General features: G+C 32.4%; 5 protein-coding genes across 5 annotated transcripts; 2 read left to right on the forward strand and 3 right to left on the reverse strand.

The window, feature by feature from the left end:
- The first annotated feature begins 2,403 nt into the window (after positions 1-2,403).
- Positions 2,404-2,858, forward strand: mRpS33 (mitochondrial ribosomal protein S33). Its single transcript, XM_011499665.1, has one exon. The coding sequence runs from the start codon at positions 2,468-2,470 to the stop codon at positions 2,810-2,812; it is 345 nt and encodes a 114-aa protein (XP_011497967.1). The 5' UTR covers positions 2,404-2,467; the 3' UTR covers positions 2,813-2,858.
- A 166-nt stretch (positions 2,859-3,024) lies between these two features.
- CNPYb (FGF signaling regulator protein canopy b) lies at positions 3,025-4,542 on the reverse strand. The gene is made up of 6 exons (XM_011499666.1): positions 4,325-4,542; positions 4,027-4,241; positions 3,824-3,950; positions 3,576-3,710; positions 3,345-3,509; positions 3,025-3,270 (listed from the first exon to the last, which is right to left on the reverse strand). Exons 2-6 carry the CDS (start codon positions 4,121-4,123, stop codon positions 3,159-3,161), a joined length of 636 nt encoding a protein of 211 aa, XP_011497968.1. The 5' UTR covers positions 4,124-4,241; positions 4,325-4,542; the 3' UTR covers positions 3,025-3,158.
- Positions 4,543-5,514: 972 nt separating this feature from the next.
- Positions 5,515-15,130, reverse strand: gig (TSC complex subunit tuberin). Its single transcript, XM_011499667.1, has 26 exons — positions 14,898-15,130; positions 14,673-14,809; positions 14,305-14,498; positions 14,010-14,213; positions 13,753-13,927; positions 13,338-13,680; positions 13,121-13,269; positions 12,866-13,038; positions 12,608-12,776; positions 12,295-12,519; positions 11,439-11,691; positions 10,655-10,773; positions 10,373-10,549; positions 10,105-10,270; positions 9,844-10,040; positions 9,642-9,758; positions 9,366-9,523; positions 8,413-9,055; positions 7,944-8,115; positions 7,624-7,819; positions 7,284-7,467; positions 7,024-7,188; positions 6,770-6,942; positions 6,172-6,664; positions 5,855-6,025; positions 5,515-5,790 (listed from the first exon to the last, which is right to left on the reverse strand). Exons 1-26 carry the CDS (start codon positions 14,974-14,976, stop codon positions 5,566-5,568), a joined length of 5,457 nt encoding a protein of 1,818 aa, XP_011497969.1. The 5' UTR covers positions 14,977-15,130; the 3' UTR covers positions 5,515-5,565.
- Positions 15,131-17,378: 2,248 nt separating this feature from the next.
- LOC105362271 (NADH dehydrogenase (ubiquinone) MNLL subunit) lies at positions 17,379-17,739 on the forward strand. The gene has a single exon (XM_011499668.1). It carries the CDS (start codon positions 17,541-17,543, stop codon positions 17,706-17,708), a length of 168 nt encoding a protein of 55 aa, XP_011497970.1. The 5' UTR covers positions 17,379-17,540; the 3' UTR covers positions 17,709-17,739.
- Positions 17,740-18,015: 276 nt separating this feature from the next.
- Positions 18,016-19,878, reverse strand: LOC105362426 (uncharacterized). Its single transcript, XM_011499866.1, has 2 exons — positions 19,836-19,878; positions 18,016-19,747 (listed from the first exon to the last, which is right to left on the reverse strand). The coding sequence occupies exon 2, from the start codon at positions 19,729-19,731 to the stop codon at positions 18,016-18,018; it is 1,716 nt and encodes a 571-aa protein (XP_011498168.1). The 5' UTR covers positions 19,732-19,747; positions 19,836-19,878.
- Positions 19,879-21,655: the final 1,777 nt, after the last annotated feature.

Consider the following 21,655-nt stretch of genomic DNA (forward strand, 5'->3'; position numbering starts at 1 on the left):
AGTTATACATTTGCATAATCCTATGGGTAAATGACGAGATCGCAATATGTCGCGTGCCATTTATATGCGCGCGCGTGTGTCGACACTACAATGAAGAAGAAAAAAAGAAAGAAAGAGAGAGAGAGAGAGAGAGAGAGAGAGAGAGAGAGAGAGAGAGAGAAAAAGAAAAAAGAAAACAAGAAAACAAAAAACAAGCCAATTGATACAGTATTATAAGCATAACAATGTCTGATAGGGTGAAAACTGATTGAATGAACTAAAGAATTGGGCAAGCTAGCGGATAATAAAAGCTTTTCCCATCTGCCGATGGAGCGCCGAAAGATCAGCTTAACGATAGAATTTCTTCCCTAGTTCCTACGGACATTTCTTATCGCAATATGGATAATCGCTATTTGCCGATTATCCTAGCGCTCACTTTATTTGCTCACTAATTTTGAAAATACATATCACAACAACATCACGAAAGCCAAATAATACATCATCAACATACAAACGTACAAAGTTTTTACGTTTACTTATAAATAGTTTATAGTGTGCTATTATATAATGTATTTATATATAGTTTAGAAGCACTGAAAATCCTATTTTCAATTTATAAAATTATTAAAATTATCGTACCAATCAATATCATCTGGTGGCATTCAAAGATAATTATAAAATTAAATTTTTATCATTCTATTTTAACTCGATGCTTATATATTAACTGGTAAGCAAAATAAGTAAAATAGTTGTCTACGCTTTACATTATTATAATATGTGCTCTATCCTATGCTTTCTGCTCAATTGAATCTTATGATTACTTGTAATCTAGTTGAGCTTATTGAATTTAATAAGTTCAGAAACATCAGGCTCTTCGACTCATATGACCAATATCCAATAGTTAAATAGACAAAGTATGAGGATACTTTTACAAACATCTGATTTTTTTATTATGTGTTGTCAAGTTCAAAGGTAGTGGATTCCACGCATAGAATCTTTGTAAATGTGCACTGTGACTGATAGAAAGCTCTAGAAATTACGTGTTTAATTCTGTTATATACTTGATTTGATATTCCACCGATGTATTTATTTATGGTTTATAAATTTTCAAATATCATCTGTATGAAAATGATATTATTGTCTATATTTAATTGGACGACAATAAGAATAAATTTAATCATTAATTAGCAAGATAATTTTTTTTCTTTTTTTTTTTTTTTTAGGAGAATTTTGATATCTTTATATCGTATATAATAAAATTTTAAATTTAAATTTAAATTAAATTAATATTTTACGATTAAAAAATAATTATACATCAGCTATTTTCGTCATGATGATGATTTAATTTGATCGAGCAACTTAGTTGCTTCAACAAATCTTATCTATCAATATTATTTTAAATTTAAATTAAAGCATTAAATTTATTATAAGCACATAGTTAACTTTAAATTCTATTTGACATTTAAATTTTTCAAAATTCTGACTACATATTTTTAATAAACTGATTTGTTAAAAGCTGTATAAGTCTACTATGTAATTCATTACATTTGCAAATGTATTTTTGTTGGAAAAATTTAATAAAAATATAAAATACGAAATAATTATTACCTTTCTTACAAGACAATGTAATTTTAACTTAATTTTAACTATAATTATATTGTTGAAATAAACATCTATAATCATTACATAAAGGTCGCTCGATATATTCTGATATATTAGACATTTCGTTTGAAATAAGTTTTTGCAATTTTATGTGAATATTTAAATTATCGTTTTTAAATAAAATTTGTTTTATCGAAAAAATTAAAAACTATACATAATGCATTGAAAAGTCTGTATTTCCTTACGAAAAATGGCAATTTAAAGATTGAATTATATATATTATTTTCTCTTCCTACATTTCAAATCACATGATAAAAGAAAAAAAGTCTTGCTTTAGGACAGTAGATTAATTAAATAAAGTGACAAAATCTTTATCGCATAAGAAAAAAAATATGCAATTATCATTGCAATGGCAATTTGTCTCGGTCGACCGTCGCTTAAAAGAACATTAGATCGTTCTCGGGAATAATACAGCTTTTCTTAAAATACTTTTAAATTAAAGTTTGACATTAAAATATGTTTGTTTATTTTTAATTTTTATATTAAAACACTTTAGGTAAATACTTTCGAAATCTTGTTGTGCACTTTTGTATTAATAATAAACGTAAAGTACTACTAATACTTAACCATACAACATTTTCATGATTTTATATGCATAAGTCACACAATATAACCAATATTTATTAAATCATAATATAATTGATAAATACGATATTTATAGTAAATTATTATTATGTATAATACAGTTATATCATAACGTTTATTGTGCACGAAGTTTCTAATCTTCTTTACAAATCGACAATAAAAGATATCGTGGAGCTATTTTTTGAGAATTTCACTTGTGCTTTACAGTACCTTAACCTCAAAATTGTATTAAAATTTAAAAATGAGCAAGTATGTGCAACTTATAAATATTAATAGCCGTTATGCGAAACGCATGAAATATTTAAGTAATAAAATATTTGGAGAAGTAGCCAGAACAACGGATAAGAAATCAATGAAGGTTGTAAAACTTTTTGAAGAAAAACCTATATCGAAAAGATCCGAGATTGTCGATTATTATCCGAGGCTTAAACAAACTCACGATTTATTTGAAATTGTACGATTATACGGACTTTACAGAGATGAACACGAAGATTTTAAAGAAGAATTTGAGAAAATGCGAATTTCGAAAGGAAAGGATTCAAAGAGTAGGAAAGCGAAAAAAGAATCTGTTACAGTTTTAAAATAATCGTATGTACTATAGTGATATACGTATTATTATGAACATAAGCGAATAACTTTTATAATAAAGTGACAAATCTACGATTTGTTAAAAAGTTTATTATAAAATAAAATACAACTTAGTTTATAAACCGTGTCATTTTAATTAATATTGTTAAATTGCTCATAAATATGTATTACAAAAGTGGAATGAAAAGTATATACAATGTTATTTAAAATAATATCACATGGTACTTCATGATTTTAATTTTGAACGATCTTTAAACCACTTTATATTTGGAAATTTGATATGTCAAATATGCATCGCTTGAATATTATAGTTTGTTACAAGATAAGAGGCTTATTTATATCTATTACAATTCTTCTTGATCTTTTTTCTTAATTACGGGAGCTTCGCTCGTGTCTCCTTTCTCTTTTAAACAGGAATCGTCGTTGCCTTTTAAAGCGCGCTCCGAGCACAAATATCTACAAATCGGACAAAAATATTAATACACGAGTGGAATGTAAGCGAAAATAATAGTTAACAGAGATATTCATACTTGATTAACGTAGTTTTTCCTTGTTGATTGTAATACCAATCTTCTATATCCGATTCATGATTTTCTATCAAATCTTCACACTGTGTTTTTAGCGTTGTTATTTCGACCGATGGTTTATCCCATAATTCAAATGGAATTCCTAGTTCAACTTTAACTCCTTTATCCCTGTAAATTATACGTATAATTAATATAAGAGCCGAAAGAACTAATAAAATGATGAAAGACGCTTACACAAGTCCGTGCAATGTTTTGAAAGTTTGACTCATGCCTTTGGCAAATCTAGTACTGTCAGTTCTTTCTTTATGAATATTATATTCCAAAATTCTGGCACAAATATCTTCTAACGATTCTATTAATCGCAGTTCTCTGAAAAATTTTGTATATATATACATATAGATATACATATATCATGTATGTAATTATGCATATATTAATAATTCTTATTCAAGTTTGCAATTATTTGATATAATGAAACATACGATGTTTTATATTTTTTTCTTTTTTTTGGAATAACATCATCTACCGAATAACCAATTTCTATAACATCACTTGTTTTTCCAGTCTCGTCGAGTCTTGCTTCTAATTCTGTAGCAACAACTTTACAAACTGTGGACAAAAAAATAATGGTAAACAACAATAAGATTTAACATAAATTCAACCACTAATAAATATAAAAGCAGACCTTCGCACTTATCGGCGTACTTAACACCTTCTTGCTCCTCAGATCCACAATAGACAGAACTTATTAACAAATAAATAATTAAAAATAAGCGTCGCATTGTATTAGCGAAATTCTTTAACAACTCTAGTCTATATTCAAAGAAATTTCAAAAATATTTAAAAGCACGAAGTACAGACGACCATAAGTTAAACGTACCATCGATCTGCTACAACATACTGTTTATTTAAATTAGAAAAATTAAAAATCACAGGATTTACTGATTTATTGAGCGTTAAAAAATTATGGGTTAGAAATTAACCTTAAACGTAATTAGAGACTTCCTTTAAAATTATATCTTATTGAATAAATTGACGATTATCTTGTCGAGAACGAGTCGTTCTTTCGAAGCTTACACTTTCCGATTTTAGACTACACCCAATAATTTAATACTTAATAAAGTTATAAAAGGATGGGGAATGTACAGTGGACGATAAATTCAGGAAAATCAGGACGGAACCTCAAACTCCCCAGTAGCGGAAGTAAAAATTTCAAATTGTCAAAGAGCCAAAATAATTGAATTATTACGGTATAATGCGATCGGATTTACCGCTACTTCGTCAAATAAAACATTCACAAGAAATGCAAATTTCTTTCAATCTATGAAATATATTTGGAATCTATGGTTTAGCGCAATATGTATAATTTGAAACGATTCGCTACATTTAAATATAAGGAAAAATATAAGAATTTATTTTATTTATTATAAAAAATATTTATTTAATCATTTTTATTACTAAGTTCACAAATCTATAAAGTAATTTTATATTTTTATAATTCTTAAAGACGTTAAATTAAGATTTTTTTTATGACCTTACATGCTCGAATATACTAATAATTACAGATATTATGCATTTATGTGGGGAATTTTAAAAAATAAGGGATGTTAAAATATATTTTGAATATACTATTGTGCCTTGTTATTGCTTGTGTAGGGTGGATTTATATCTCTGGCACTCGTATATAGTAATAGGATTTTAATAACCAACTGTTAAGATGATATAAACTTAGGTTTCATAAATTTTTAAAAACAATTCTACTCTACTCCGATGGTTAAGAGAATTATACAAAGAGGTATAGAAAAGTATGGTTTTTATAAATTTTGAAATGTTATTAATCTAACATGTTTGTCTAAATATTTGATGCTTTTTCGCATCAAGCAATATCCTGTCTAGTATTTAAACCAATCGATACGGAAGGCATGTCGATTGGTTGAAATTGAAGAATCATAAGTAAACTGAGAACATTAATTTTTATAAAATTAATATATGCATTTTCTAATAAAGTGGAAGGAAGAATATTGAATATTAAATTAAATAGTCTGCAATAAGTGAAATAATTCCAAATGTATGAATTGCTGGCTAATGTAGCTACAAAAAGAAAAGACATTTTAATAATAAATAGATCTATTTCAGTACGATATTTTAAAGTTTTTTTTTTTTTTTTTTTTTTTATACACAGTTACATGAAATCACTATCACTTTCTTTATAAAAACACATTATCTAAGTCGTGAAATCTGTAAAGTCTTGAACAAGGTCATCCACAATTCTCAATTTGTCTTCTTCTTCTAAGGAATTTTTAATTCCATCGTCATTCGGATTCTTTCGTAATAATTCCTCTAGCACACGCTTTCTTAATCGTTTAATGTGACGAAATCGTTCTAACCAGTTTGATGCATAAGGATTACGATCTTTCTGCTTCAACGATGAACAAACCATCGATGCTAACTGCAATATAAAAATTTCGTAAACCACCACAGAATCGTTAGAAAATTTAAATTACAATCATTACGTTCGCATGAAGAGCTAATTGCCGTGATAAAATCGCCAAATTCTGATCAGATATAATTTTTGGCTCACTATGTCCAATGTGCTCGCTAAGTTCTTCTCTTGCTTGTACCGTCAATTGGTTAGTTCCATGATCAAGAGGTTGAATGACCACGCAAGCATAGTTAAATTGACCCTAAAAATGTATGAAATGCAAGCTTGAAAGGCTCGATAATGTTGTTGTTGTTATTGTTGTTGTTGTTGTTTTTTTTTTTTTTTTTTTTTTTTTTTTTTTTTTTTTTTCATTTCAACAACATATATTATTAATATATATTTATATACTTTGACAGTCTGAATATTATATGGTTCTCCACTTTCGTTATATACAATTGAAACGTAATTATTTCCTATGTGCTGTTTCTTCGAAGTGCACTTAGGATCACTAGCCTTGGTAGGCATTAATGTTGCCACATGAAATGCCACTTGTGTAACATCATCCTGCCAAATGTACGCAAAGTTTCCATTTTCACCATTGCGATCGAGTCCACCGAGAAAAATACTTTCATCCGCATCCTTAAGCCTTATGAGTGTACCAAGACTTTGCAAAAATTGCGCATAACGCAACGAACCGTGTTGATTCGCCAGAATTTCTATTTCATTCCAAGCTTGTCCCGGACCAACGTACAATATTCCAATTTTGTGAGTCTCGTATGGTTGTATTCTATCTAAATTTGTAATAGAAGTTTGTAGGAGGGCATTGGTTTGTGGCACTAATAATGGTTTTTCCACCGATAGTCCGAAATGGGCGGAATGGTATAATTGTAAAAATACAAAGCTGAAAATCCATTAAAAATATTCTCGCTTAACAATAAACAAGCGAATATAATATCCCTAAAATGCCAATGAAATATATATATATATATATATATATATATATTACCTCGGGTTAATTCCACTCCTGTTGTTGGGTAAATTCATTTGCGTCGGAGGATCTTTCATTCGAGGTGGATTGTTTCGTCTAATTTTTGCCGGACTCATTACTGATATCGTATACCCACGATCACGAAACGCAAGGGGTGGCAACGATGATGGATCTGCCTTGTCTTCTCGAAGCTGCTTAAAATAATATGTTGCAAGCAAAGGACACTCTATTTACCCCCATCGACACAACAAAGATAACAAAATGAAACCTACTTTTTCTATCAGAACGTTTCTACCAATTGGTGGCTTCGAGTCCACGATCCACGACTGCCGACTATGGCTCGAATCTAAATTCGTAAGCCGAGTATAGATTTGGGTTGGCGACTGAGGTGGCTTGGGACCAAGCTGTGATTGCGACAACAACAAATTCGTGACGGGCTAGCGAATAAAAAAGCATCGTTCATTAAAATAAAGATTTACGATTATTGGACGGATCAACGAACAAAGAGAATTTAGAAATTTAGAAGTTCAACCTGGCTGGTAGTGGGTGAGGGAGGCACTGTATTACTCGTAGCAGTTATTGTTTGCGTAACCTGGCCGGCACCTGGGTAAGATCGTTGCGACAATAGTCCTGACGGATGTTCACCAATATTTTCAGCCGAAGGCGGTGTAGTACCCATTCCCGATATTTCCTCGGGTATAGCTTCACAGCTAACTCTAAAGGAACAGGAATGTTTATGGTAAAGACCAAAGAAAATTAAAATTAGCTACGCTACATTCTTTGCTTTCATTCGTTCGTTAAAATTCGTGAAAGATGGGAGGAGGAAAAATAAAGTGACGTATTAAACTTAAATTTGAAAATTAAAAACCTACCTCATATCTTTAGAATAAGTGTTTTTAATGTGTTTCTTAAGTTCGTCCGATTTGGCATCAGAGTCGGCGTTACCATCGTCTCGCTCAGCTTGCGATAAATTTAATTTTTCTTTATTTAAGAAAGGATTCTTCCAATTCGAGCTCATTTCCGGACTCGAGTTGGATCTACGGACTGGATTACGAGACTTCTTCGATTCTAAAGCAACAAATTTACAAATAAAATTTATGGACATTTATGGATGAAGAATGGCCTTTAGCAGTCGGTAGATTTATTGAATTAATTCAAAAATACGTGACTATTATTATTTCATCTAACGCACCTTCCTCCCCTTCGTCCAAGCTCTCAAGACTGTCTCGGGGGCTTGGTCTGGATGTACTAGGACGCGCGGGCGAGCCTGGTATGTCGATCGGTCCCGAAGCAAACGACGTTCCGGATTTGATAACGTGACCAGCCTCCGTTTGATTTGATTCAAGAATTTTTTCTGCCGTATCCTGGTGATAATATTGAAAGAACCATTGTCAATTCGATCGATCGTTATTGTAGTCGAAGCACAATCTCGATGCGTCGATCTACTTAAAAGCTTAAAATCTTGAAATTTAATTGTTGAAATTTTATGGCTTATATTTTGTAAAAATAAAATGTCTTACGATCTACGCATACTTATTACGGGTCGAGGGGATGGGATGGGTTTGTGATGGACAATGAATAAATTACAAAAACTATTAAAAAAAGGCATTAAAAAAGGCAAACAAGAAGAAGAAGAAGAACATGACGATGAAAACACTGACCGGGATTTCGTCCTCGGAAAATTCCAACATGAGATCTTGATTTTTCTGGGGCAACATGTCTGTCGTGGGCATGTAGAGAGCGGTGATATTATCGAGCGGCAAATCATAAGTCGTGTCGAGGTTCATGGAGTTCTGTATTCTCATAATCCAGGACATGTCGCCAGTTGGCCTCCTCACGTATATTTCTGCCCAGCCTTGGCACCAACAAGCGCACGGCTGATGCTCCTCCTGCTTGTCTGTGCTCATCATCTGCTCGAGCTTATACGTCTCGTTTTGTTGCTGCTGCTGCTGCTGCTGCTGGTGCTCGTTTCGCTCAAGCACCTCCGACTCCTCAAGAGGCTGCTTGTTCTCATCCGTCGGCGAGTTGGCCGCTGTATTGGCACTGGAGCTCGCGTGCCCGTCGGACGATTGCCGAGAGAGCTTATCCTCCTTGTTCCCGTCGGCGCTCGAGGCGCGTAACAAGCTCGAGTGACTAGACCTCGTTTGATCCGGACTGCATTTGCAGGCTGCCCAGCAATTATCACATAGTGGACCACGCATCGCTTTATTGCTACAACCGCTCGTAGTGACGGTGATTAATTTGTTCCCTAATATCCACGTTACCGAATGGCCCTCTTTCAAAAGGAAATCTGCCGCTAAAAGCCTAAGGCGAGGAGAAAAAGTTATGAAAATGATGAGGATGGTTTTGGGCCATTGTGAGGTGGCATCGCGGAATGAATGTTTGGGAGCTGAGCGGAGGGAAGAATTCCCTCTTACGCTTAAGCTACGTATTTCATTAATAATGTCACTTGAACTTTCGATAACGAACATTGCTCGTCTGATATTTACGGCCTTTCGATTTCTCAATATCGTTTCTCGCTAGTTAAAACTAGCTCGAATCAGAGTGAAATCCAAATGCCAAATTGCCACTGCAATGCCATAGGACAAGATAGAACGAGATAATAATCATTTACCTCTTTGGACGTGCTGAATACATGGAGTATGAGTAACGCGCCATGAGGTCGATGCAGGTTTCCGTAAGCTCAACATGGAAATTCATTAAAGCTTTATCAACCGGGGGTTTCAAGTCTAAAGCTCTGTTTTCCCTTACGAATTTTCGTGCTCTACTACCCTGTAATACGTAAATCGTTGCGATTGTCATTCGTTAGTGGCCCTTACTGTGTCTCGCTTTATTTTATCGTTTACACTATTATTATCATTGTTATTGTTATTAATGAAAGTAAACCCACTTGTTCCGTGAGACTGGAACTGCGCTTTCTATTGGAGGAGTCTTCGTTGCTAAGGCCGATATCTGGTTTTGATATGTTTCCTTCTTCTAACAGCATTTTAGCGTTAGTTTTCAGGCCCTGAAAAGAATTTCATACACGTCATAAGCATAATGCAAGAGTTTCCGTAAGCAGAGTTTAATTCGAAGCATAAGACTATCCTTACTTTAGTAATATATTTTGCAAAATTTCGTCTAAATGGAAGTCGACACTTTAAAAACCATACGGCTATAACGTGATGAGCCAATGAGACTGTATAATGATTGTATTTAGTTGGCTTTGTGTAAGGCAAAATTATGGCGAATATCGACATGTACTGGTCGTCCGTGAAATTTGCATAAACTTTAGGTAAACGAGTGAGCGCTAAAACAACAAAGTTTTCCTTTATTCTCATTCTTTATCGATGAATCTTCATTATGTAACTTACTCGACAGAAATTCTAATATTGGAATTGCAATGTGAACTGTGCCTGATATTTTCGATAGGCTTAGAAGGACGTTGGACACGAGTTTTGACATAGTGTCGCGCATTTCCAAGGTGCAGGTCATTAAGCTCGTAACACATTGACTTGCGCACGTTGTTCTTAAACCGTCCTAAATAATAAATTAAAGAGGAATGAGCGTTGATATTCAAGAATCGTTGAAAGAAAAGTTGGCCAAGGCTCGATAATAGAAACGTAAGCTCGGAATACTTACTTCAAAAGACTTTATAAGACGCTGCTGAGTATTTAAATCAAAATGCGCATGGTATGATGTGCAGGATGCGAGAACAGGATAAAAATGTACACGAAATTCGGAAAACGTAAATTTGGGGGGCGTGTTGCACAAGACATTTTGTAATGAATCCGCTGGTCTGAAATTCTTGTCATCGATCTACAAAAAGCAAAAAGAAAAAGAATAACAAAAATGCACGTAGCTTCATTCGCCCGATCGACATTATATTGTGATAGATAAATTTTTACGGATGTCCTTACGAACCATTGAGCACAGCGCGCTTGCAAGCGATCCGACGTCGTTACTGTGACGGGACAAAATTAACGCCCTATTTTGCAGCAACGAGGGCAATTCTTTCAGTATCAGCTGCAAAACTTGCCAATCTAGAAAGCGCATTACAATATCGATCATATTACATTGAATTATAATTGCGAAAGGCTTTCCCTCCAAAGCATCCATCAAATTCTCCTGCCTCTTGACATTCGAACATTCGCTTTTATAATTATAATACATAGAATGATGCAATGACAATTGTACTCGACGATCAAACTTTTAATTTACTCATAATGAATAAACACCGTTTGTTCGAGCATTTTTTACTTTCGAAAATTCGAATTTCGATTAATTGGGCATATCGTTGCCTATCTTACAGTTCACATAAACACGCGGATATGTCAATCAATTTTCATTGACCATTCTATTTCTTTGAGATCGCCTCTTATCTATAAATCGATAAAAGTAATACAATTTCATTGAATTTTTTAAGCTGAGCTCGCGTAAATCGATTTGCGTTTTAAGACATTCATTTTGTTATGCCACAAGTCCGTAAAGATTCCTGAATCCAAGGCGATATTAAACTAGTATGAGAAGAAATTACCACTGATAGCGCACGAATGCTCGCGCGTCTCAATTTCATCGAAAAATTATAACTGCCGATCTTAAGTATGGGAATTTTTAATTTTTTCAATATAATTGTTATTTTTATTATTGTCATTCCGACTATTATAAGAACGACTATCGCGCCGATATGGCTGATCCGATCGCTGACCTTTTTCCTGCTTCACCGCCGTCGTCACAGCCTTGCACGCATGAGCCAAGGAGATGTTAGTGATCTGGCTGGAGGAGCTTTGCAGGGGAACGGGACTCGCGGGTGGTGGACTCGTCCCACTACCGCTCGAGCTGAACGCCGTGTTTTCCAGCACGAGGTAAGGACTGTAGCGATTGACGATGCTGGTAAGCGGGTCCGGGAAACCTAGGTAGCCCAATCCATTGGCTCTGGCCTTCAGGAAGCACTCAAAAATCTGGAAATTCGCGTTGAAAAATTATGCCTTGGAAGGGAATGGTTGTCGAAAATTTTAGAAGATTAGGTGGCTATCAATTGACGATCAATTGATTTTAATTAAATTGAGATTTGTTAAACGTGAAATGACAGAATTGGTGGATGTTAATAAAATTATTATAGCACATGTTAATATATAAGACGAGAGGCTGACATTTTATTCCCTTCTTTTCTCTTATTTAAATAATCGCTCTCTCCAACTCCAACAACATTTATTACAAATTATTTTTTAATATATAAAAAAAAGTCAGTTTTTTTGATTTTTTAAAAAAATTTTTTTTTAAGGCTTTTTAGCCTCATATTAGGTAACATCAATGATAGACGTATGAAAAAGTTTTTAAATTAAATGATAAATTATAAAATATCAAAGTGAATGATTAATTTTAAACAATTTTCATGCAATTCAATAACTCGATATAATTATATCATCAAATTAATATTTTTGTTATTTTTTTTTTTTTTTTTTTTTTTTTTTTTTTTTTTACATAACATTCTCTACTTATAAATTTGTCTACTTAATATTTATATTTTACAATTTTACATATAATTAAAATTGTCAACTAACCAAATATCGAATTGTAGAAACGTCTCGGAAAATTTCCTTAATATCTTGATAATGCAATTCTAGATGATTCACCAGCACTTGGTAAGCACGAATGGCGTGAATGGATGGCAAACGATAAACTTTTTGCGTTAAAATCTTTATGACGCCGACAACCGCGGTTTTCACATCTTTCATATCCGTGTCGACTTGTACTGGCGCATCTAGTGTAAATGGTTTGTTGATTATCTGTAAACAAATGAACGGTGCACGATAAAAGATAATTGTCATCTTACTCGACACTCACTGATCGCAGTGGATTTGGTTTAAAGCTTACCCTTTCTAAAATATCTAACAATTCCATACATCTTTTTGATTCACATTCCAAACATAAATCAACCAATAAATGAACAGCACAATTGCGTATCGTTACATCAGAATCAGTTTCAACGTGTTGTAAGTGCGGTACAACGATCCGTTCGATCAGTTCATCCTCGTACCTTGATCTTCATTCATACAAGACAAAGCAAAAAAAAAAAAAACTCTTAATATCTATATAAAATTAGAAAATATTGTTTTGACCATTTCGTAATACCTGTTTATTTGAATGACATCACTCAAAACGTCGAGTACCTTAACGCGAATATTGGTTCTAGCTTCAATTTTATAATAACGTTCGATCAAAGAGCTTAATTTAGATTGCCACTGATAACATGTCGGACCAATCAATGAAGCCCTGTAATCTATAAGTTTCAGGACAGAATCTTCCTACGAAAGAAATGAGAAGAAAATTCAAATACTATATAATGCATGAAAAAAGGACTCGTTCATTCGATAAACCAGTACTTACCGGTCTTGCATCAGAACAACGTTCAACGAGTTCGTAAAATCTTTGGACATTTCCGTTATAGCAATTGTTATCCAACAGATTTTCAATACTACTGATCGTTACGTGCAAACTGGTTGAAACTTGTTTGGTAGCTGGTTGATTACTACTCTCTATTATTATTATCGATGGTTTTAGTAAGTGAATAATTTTAGGTATAATCCATATGATGATTATTTACCTGTGTGTGCAATAACTTGTTCAATTATATCTAAAATAATGCTCCAAGTAGGTTGCTCAAGCTCGATGCCATATTTGTTAACCAATCGTTGAATCGACAAGGTGACTTCGTACATAACAATGGGATGATTGCAAAGTAATGCTTGATAAAATGATGGTAATACAGACGAAGGTGTGCACTTTAATTTAGGTATTCTGTGCGAACCCCATAAACCCATATTAACGTAAAATACAGCACCTCTCAGAAGACGAACATCTTTTTGAAAATTAGGTTCTTGTAATAAATAACACATTTTATATAATGCCGAATGTCCCATGTGCGTTCCCAATAAATTACGCATTATCTACAATATGTGATAAATCGATCGTTTCATCTTTCAATAATTATTCCACCTTACAAAATGCAATTAGCTTACCTTCCAACTGATTTGACAGTAAGTTTCGACATTTACGCTTCGACATAATGCTATAATAAATGTTTGCAACGAATCTGGCTGTAACTTGCTGTAACAAACAATTGCATCGAGTGCCTCCAAGCTGGCTGAAACAACTTCTGTGCTATTACTGTAATAGCACAAGTGACAAATGTATCTAAAAATTGAAGAATTATACAATTTATGTAGTCAAACATTTGAGAAATATGTGTACCGATTAAAAAGATGCCAATACTTACTGAACAAGACCAGATATAATATCTTCGTCGATGCAGGCCGAATTAAATTTAATAACATTAACAAGTAGAGATAAGAAGTCTGCGCCGCGCTTTCCATCAGCTCCTGTTACGGTGGGCATCCAGGTAAGCAGAAAAGGGCCCATTTTCTCCTCTAGATGAACAATATCTTTTCCATTATCAGTCAAACTTTGTAATAGTTCCAGCCTATTAAAATTATTATTAGAAATCATTTATTATTATAAAAAGAAATATAACGATAATCCTATGGAATACGAAAAAAATTTATAAAAATTACCTTAAGCCTGTATCTTCTGGAATATCGTGTTCTTTGACAACATTGAAGAACTTTACCCTCATTAAAGATGAAAGCCTTGAATATTGGCCTTGAACGAGACATTTTAAAAAATTCAATGTTATATGTCTGTGCTCTCTAGGAACATCTTGGCCAAGTAAATCCTGCACCAAATACCACAATCTTTCTGCAGCACACTAAATACAAGTCGTTAGTAAGATTATAATGATTCAATAATAATAATAATGTAAGTAATATCTTATACATACATTACTTAGGATATAAGAAAAACTTAAGTATTAATGCATGCAATAGTCGATCAAAGGATATTTAATATTATTTCTTTCCATTTTTATTCAATCAATACTTACATCCTCCCATTGATTATTTAAAACAGCATCGCTTAAATCTTTTATAACTTTTGTACGACAATGGACTGGACTGTCGGAGCTAATTTCCTTCTCAATGCCATGAGTCAATGTAATATCTTCACGACTTCGAAAGTTTCCTAAATTTTGCAAATACACAGTTTATTATTAAGGAGCTCGTTAAACAAGTGAAGCAAATAAATTTTCATCAACGCATTAAATACTAACCCTTATTAATACGAAAAAATTGTCTCAATTTATCTGGAAGCGTTTTATTGTCCTTGTCTTGAGCTCTCATTTTGGACATTATACGGCGAATTGAACATGCAATATAATCTTATGTGGACAATACAAGATAAGCATAATTTAATATTAAGATACTACTATTCAATAACCTTGAGGTCCCTTTAAATATTTAAACCTAACCTTCAACTGTGAACTTGTTTTTTTCCGCATCCCGTTAATACATCCATCGAATATATTATAAATCCTGGATTAATATATCTATATATATATATATATATATATATATATATATATATATATATATATATTACATATATATTTTGCCAACCGCTAGGTAATCTCGAGATCCAATAGGTGGAGCTTTGAAATTCACAGATTTATAAATGCATGATTAATTCATGTTTAATTGATTCTTTCTACGAACTGTAATAAATGATAAATGATAAACCATAGCTTTCATCATTTCACCATAAACTTTCAGCCGTTTAAATGAAAAATTCCATCGTAAAGTGCTCGAACAATAATCTCCCTTCGATTCTTACATAAAAAGAAATAACGGTAAATATTAATGAATATTGCAAAAAGTATGCGAGCTTTCAGTTAACTATTAACTTTAGTCATTTTTCAATTATCCTTTTATCAAGATCTATCCAAATTCGAAGCGACCTGGCTGCACGTGACCTGACTATCGAGGGCGAATTTAAGCCTTAAATTCAAGCAGATCTGAATTTTTGAAACCTATGTCTCGCACTTTAAAATCTACCTTATAATTGGTTGGCAAACACCGCCAAGAACACCAGCCCCTTCCACTTGCTGCTCCACCGGCCAACATTAGACCATTGATTATCATTTGATACGAGATCGATCGATCGTATTTGAATATTTGTACAATCAGTTCTTAGTTTTCCTAAAGCAGTTAAAAATTCGTAAAGAGTTTGCTGTTGAGACATCTTGAAGGCCAAAATGAATCCAAATTTTCATTTTTTTTTTTTTAGCAATCACAATCAGAGCAGATAAAATAACCGCATCGTTTTTACATAATTAATTTAATGTTTTTAACTGTCAGAAGTAAATGTCAGGAATTATAATATACTAAAATAATTTACGCTTTGAATTTAACACCGAGTATATCGTGTATAAATATATAAATATATATAAATATGGCTTTGAGACGATAGTATCTTATAATTAATTTAAGTTCCCGAACCTGCTCAGTTTACTTAAAAAATCTTTCACCTTTAAATAAATCCTACCTTTTTAAGCGTATAAGCGCATTTGAACATATTCCCGATATTCGCACGTATTTTGTATTTATATTACGCAAGCACAAATACATAAAAATTATCATGATTCGGGCACGGGAACATTCCCGTATTGTAATTTTTCCACGGACAATTGGTTTTAAAATTAATGGAAGTCGAATGTCCAGGTGCAAGAATTTGGCCCTGAACGGTGTGTAAAATTGAATGGCCAGTAACAGCTTTAGATTGATTGATTGCTATGCTTGAACACCTGCTTGAACAAGTGTTTTCGAGGACGTAAAAAGGGACACCCCACGTGTAATTATAAATAATATAGTTCATCTGCTTATATATTATATTTATCCAGGATCAAACCAATTCACTCCTGCACCATGAAACCTGACCATTAGAATCCAAAAATATACACGATATTGCCTCGCATGCATAAGAAACCTATTTTTCTTACTTTAGGATAAAATTACATTAAATCTGCTTGCTTGTATTACTAGTGCGCAAGCGTAAAAAGGTCCACGACTTTTGTTCATTTTACTAATTTTCATGTATGGTAAAAATCTCAGCTTAGTAAGCCTTAGTAAGTTTATGATTTCAAAAAATCTGCAACACTAATTTATTAAGAATAGGGATTGGAGAGGCGAAGATCATCGGCATTAACATACATTCATCTGAATAGGAAAATATAGAGTACAAATTGAGATGCACGAATACTTATAAGAATAGATCATTTGCACTGGTAATTGGGTTAAAAAATTTATTCTATATGTGTGTGTGTGTGTGTGTGTGTGTTTTTTTTAGCGCAGTTTTTGGATTTACGAAAATTATTTTAATATTTGTTTTTAATCTATGTTTAAATGATAAATATAAGTATTAAGTTTATTGACAATAAAGCAATTATATATGTTGTAAGGTTATGAGTAATTGATTAATAATGTATATGTTACATTATCGGTATTTGACATTATGTATATATACCTGTATAATGTTACACATACAATATTGCACTTAATTTTTATAATTTCATTAAATTCATTTTTCAATATTAATAATTCGTGCCATATTAAAATTATCATTCTTATATAATCAATAAATAGATAGATGCACATAACCTTAATTAATTAGGTGGACATATCTGTTATTATTAACTTTTAGCTGTTAAGTATATCGTATATAATATCATATTGCTAAATAGAAATATCAATTACAGTTTAATGGGTATTTCAAAACTTGGATTTCTGTTTAAAAAGTACAGAACAGTCATAATATTTCCAACTATAATATTTAGTCTCATATTTGCCGATTTACATCATACGCATAAGTGGAAGCAAAGTCAAGCTGCACAAAATCAACTTAATTAAATGATATAAAAATGGTGAAAATCAATTACGCTAAACAGTACCTATTATTCACCGTTCCATTAGTTTTCTATTTAATTGGCCGAAAATTGGATCACCTGGAAGATGAAAGATTATCAATGTTTAGAGATAAATCAGCTCTTTATAAAAGAGCAACTCCACCCGAAGTACCATCCTGGTAGTAGTTATACTCGATGCAGTTTTAATAATCATTTATAAGCTTTGTTATTTTAGCTTATCTTATTAATAAATAAAAATGTTCAAAACATATTACACTGATTTTTATGTAAATCGTATTTTGAAAATATTTATTATGGAATTTTATAACTATTTAAAATTAATTTTATATTAATATATATAATATTATGTTATTATAGAAATAGACGGAGAACGCAATTTTTAAGGTATTTTTAATGATTAATTAGACGTGATTAAGTGGAAACATATTTCATATATTTCAAAGACTTGGTTATGTTTAGTTTTATTCAATTAACGAAATAAGGAAAATTTTTTTCGACTATTTTCCTTTTTCACTGTGTTTTTCACAGATTTCTTCATTTTTGGATATGTATTAAAGTTTTCCTTTTCAGCCATATTTTGTACCATCACATTCTTCGTTGCTAAATTATAGGCTTGTCTTTTCTTTTTTAACCAATCGTCTGTATCTTCGCTCCAGGAAATTGGACGTTCAGTTGGTGCTGTTTTTGTCATATTTGATTTATTTGTGCATTCTAAATTTAAATAAGTATCTCTTTTTTGATCGAGCGAGTTACCTTTATTTACGTTCTTCTTATTAATTAAAGATTTTTTATCGATAAGACCATAATTTAAAAATATTGCTTCTTGATCTTGCGAGGCAAGGATATTTTCACTAATTTTTTTGAATGTCTTTTCATCCATTACATCTATAAAACCATCGGTGTGCTTGTCTTTATCTGTTAAGCTACCGAGTCTCGATGCTGTTGCTTGTTGATCAATTCTTGGTCGTCTTTCACTCGCCGATCGAGTAAATGCCATTGGTTTCTTAAATATTTCTGGATCAAATATTTTTGAAGTTATTATGAAGGACGCGTCTCCATTATCAGCTGATAAAGTCGAATCAAAATCGTCATATTTTATTTTTTGACGATGTTTTGGCTTTCTCACGCTACCTATTCTATTACATAATCTGTCCGACGTGAGTGAATTTCTTGAATTTGGTAAATTTTTTAAGATTTGTTCATCTTTATTTATCTGCATAGCTTTTGAATTTACTCTTAATGGGAAATTGGGTAAATTTGTTGAAACCTCAATTTTACTAAGACCTTTCGAGCCATTAGAAGATCTACATTCTACATTTCGTTCATTATTTATTATGCTCTCAGAACTCAATGATTTTTTATAACGTTTTGCATACAATTCTGCTTGTTTCATTTTATCTTTTACCAGTCTTTCTAAAATTTTCAATTCCTTTTCTTTCTTAAATAAAAGTCTTTCTCTCGATTGCAATGCAATTTCCTTATCTTTTAACAATGTCTCCAATTTTCTTAAAGCGTCTAGTCTTTGCATCCAGTTTTCTTTAAATATTTCTTCGCTTATATCTTCCGGTTGCTGACCATTAGGTATACGAGCATTTTTATATCCACGACCACCACACATTTCTTGCAAAGTATCAAACCCTTCGATGTCTTCGGTTATAGATTTCAAGCTACTGGATCGTTTTGGTAGTTTTGGCGCAACTATTCCAAAACGTCGGTATTTAGAAGTGCCTAATGCCCATCGAGTTTGAGGCACATCATAAATATTATTATTTTCTTTCGATTTTATATCGTACAAAGCTCCAACAAAAGGTTCGTCATAGATAGGTTCTTCGATTCGAAGGAAGGCCTTTGTGTATTCCGTATTAACTTCGCTCTTAACATTTATCGTTTCCTTATTTTCTGGAAGGATTATTTCGTCATAGATATGCTCGTTAGTTTCAAAAAATATCTCTGAAAATTCTGACGAGTATTGCTCATCATTCTCTAACTTATTGCATAAGCTAGCGGATTCGTCCAGACTTTCATTTAATTCTTTAATGTCATTTTGAATTTGCATCTCTTCCACCGAGCTAAACGATTGATCTTTTAATTTATTGGCAAGCTTAACATCATCAATTTGATTGGATTCGATACTAAGCTTAGTTTGACTCGGTATTATAAAAGCTTCCACTCTATATTTCTTCATTTTTTATTCTCTTTGTCTAACACAAAGAATCACGCATTATTTTAAATAGGTAATGCATTAAAAAATAATGCCCTATATAGTATTAATTAATTTATTGGAATTACCTGGCACTTATGGGTTCATTTTGAAGATAATTTATCACCTCGTTAATCCAACATCTCTGAAAAATAATATAAAACATTTAATAAAGCACTATAATGGAATACTTAAATTTTTTTTAATATACATATCATGGCAGATGTAACAATTCTATAATATTTTCAATCATCGACTATGAAATTCGCTAACTAAAAATAATATTTATACCTACATCGACAGCTATACTAACAACAATAAGTTGTTTATCTTTCTTCGGGAACTTTACTTGTGTAATTACTTTAATTTACAAGATAAAATTATTCGAAGCAGCATGACGTCAGGTGCATCTTAAAGAACTACTCAGTCCATAATATAATTGTAACGGCCGCCGGCGAACCTGCGACGCCAGAAAAGCGGTGGACCCTTTCAAATCTGCAATAGGCGCCGGCAGGTACATATGTATATATATGTATAGATATATATATATATATATATATATACATACATATACACACACTTATGTGTACGTGCATACGCATGTATATATGCGCGCGTATTTATATATATATATATATATATATATATATATATATATATAGTCTCAGGTAAAAGAATTTATAAAGATGTTGCAGAAGTAAGAAGCACATTTTACGCGCAGCTGAAGGGTGTATTTTTATTGTAATTCAAACAAGTATTCGAACTTTCGAATTTTCAATTAAATTTTAAGACCCTCGACGCTCGTTTCACGTATAATTTGTCACGTCTAAAATTTGTTAAAATATTGCCGGTACATTGGCATGAACTTTTTTAAAATTTTTATTGTTCTCTTACCTATACGTACAATAGTTGCAGACAGTGCCAATATGATACTGAATTATGTGAGAAAAGGGAAAATTAAATATTTAGATTCACATAAAAAACGTATATTGGCCTGGGATAACGCGAAGAAAACGTCTCGATATAACATAGTTTGAAATCGTTTTTGAAATATTACTGTCAGTTCTCGGTGCCTCAAGTTCATTTATCTGAAAATAATGTCAAATATGAGCGAAAGATGTGCCTCTCTTCGCATTTCAAATCAAACAAAAATATTACCAAATGACTTGACTCTCGCAAGTCTAGATAAATAAATATCAGACTCTATATTTAAGCGTACTAATGTTACAATAATAAATTACTAGCGTTTCCCTATAATATTGTGTATGCGCGCGCGCGCGCACGCAAACGCACACACAGATATATATATATATATATATATATATTCCATTTGATATTTAAAGTTCGTATTTTCAAAGTGTATTCAGGCAATGTTGAGAGTCATATTGACCAATTGGCTTTCGCTCTCAAGCCATAATGAACGGCAAAATTGTCTAGAAGAGAAAATAAATCATCCTAATTTCATCATTCACGAGCTCCCTTATTTATGCTTTTATTTTATAATTATAATTAGTGGGGCTGCCGGTTGATTGACCAGGAACAAAACGAATAATAGATAGAAAAACATTCTCGAATGCCTAGTCTCTATTTAAAGCACGGATCACAAAAAAAAAAATTTACTTGAAAAATGCCTCGTATATGTTGCGATTTTATACGGAGTGGCGATGGTTGGAACGAGAGTTGGTGATTGAGGGTGATTGATAGAGAGAGAGAGAGAGAGAGAGAGAGAGAGAGAGAATGAGAGATAGACGGGGACGAAAGGAAAGTAAAGTGACATGTTCGCCCGAGTTTATAAGGATTAGGCAATTTGACACCGAAATTTGGTAGATGGCGTTTGGAACAATGAAAGAAGACGAGGCCTCAAAACGAAAAAATTTATTCCCTCCCATATGCGTCTCTTCGGACTCTT

The sequence above is a fragment of the Ceratosolen solmsi genome, unplaced genomic scaffold (genome assembly GCF_000503995.2).
Source record: "Ceratosolen solmsi marchali unplaced genomic scaffold, CerSol_1.0 scaffold35, whole genome shotgun sequence".
NCBI lineage: Eukaryota > Metazoa > Arthropoda > Insecta > Hymenoptera > Agaonidae > Ceratosolen > Ceratosolen solmsi.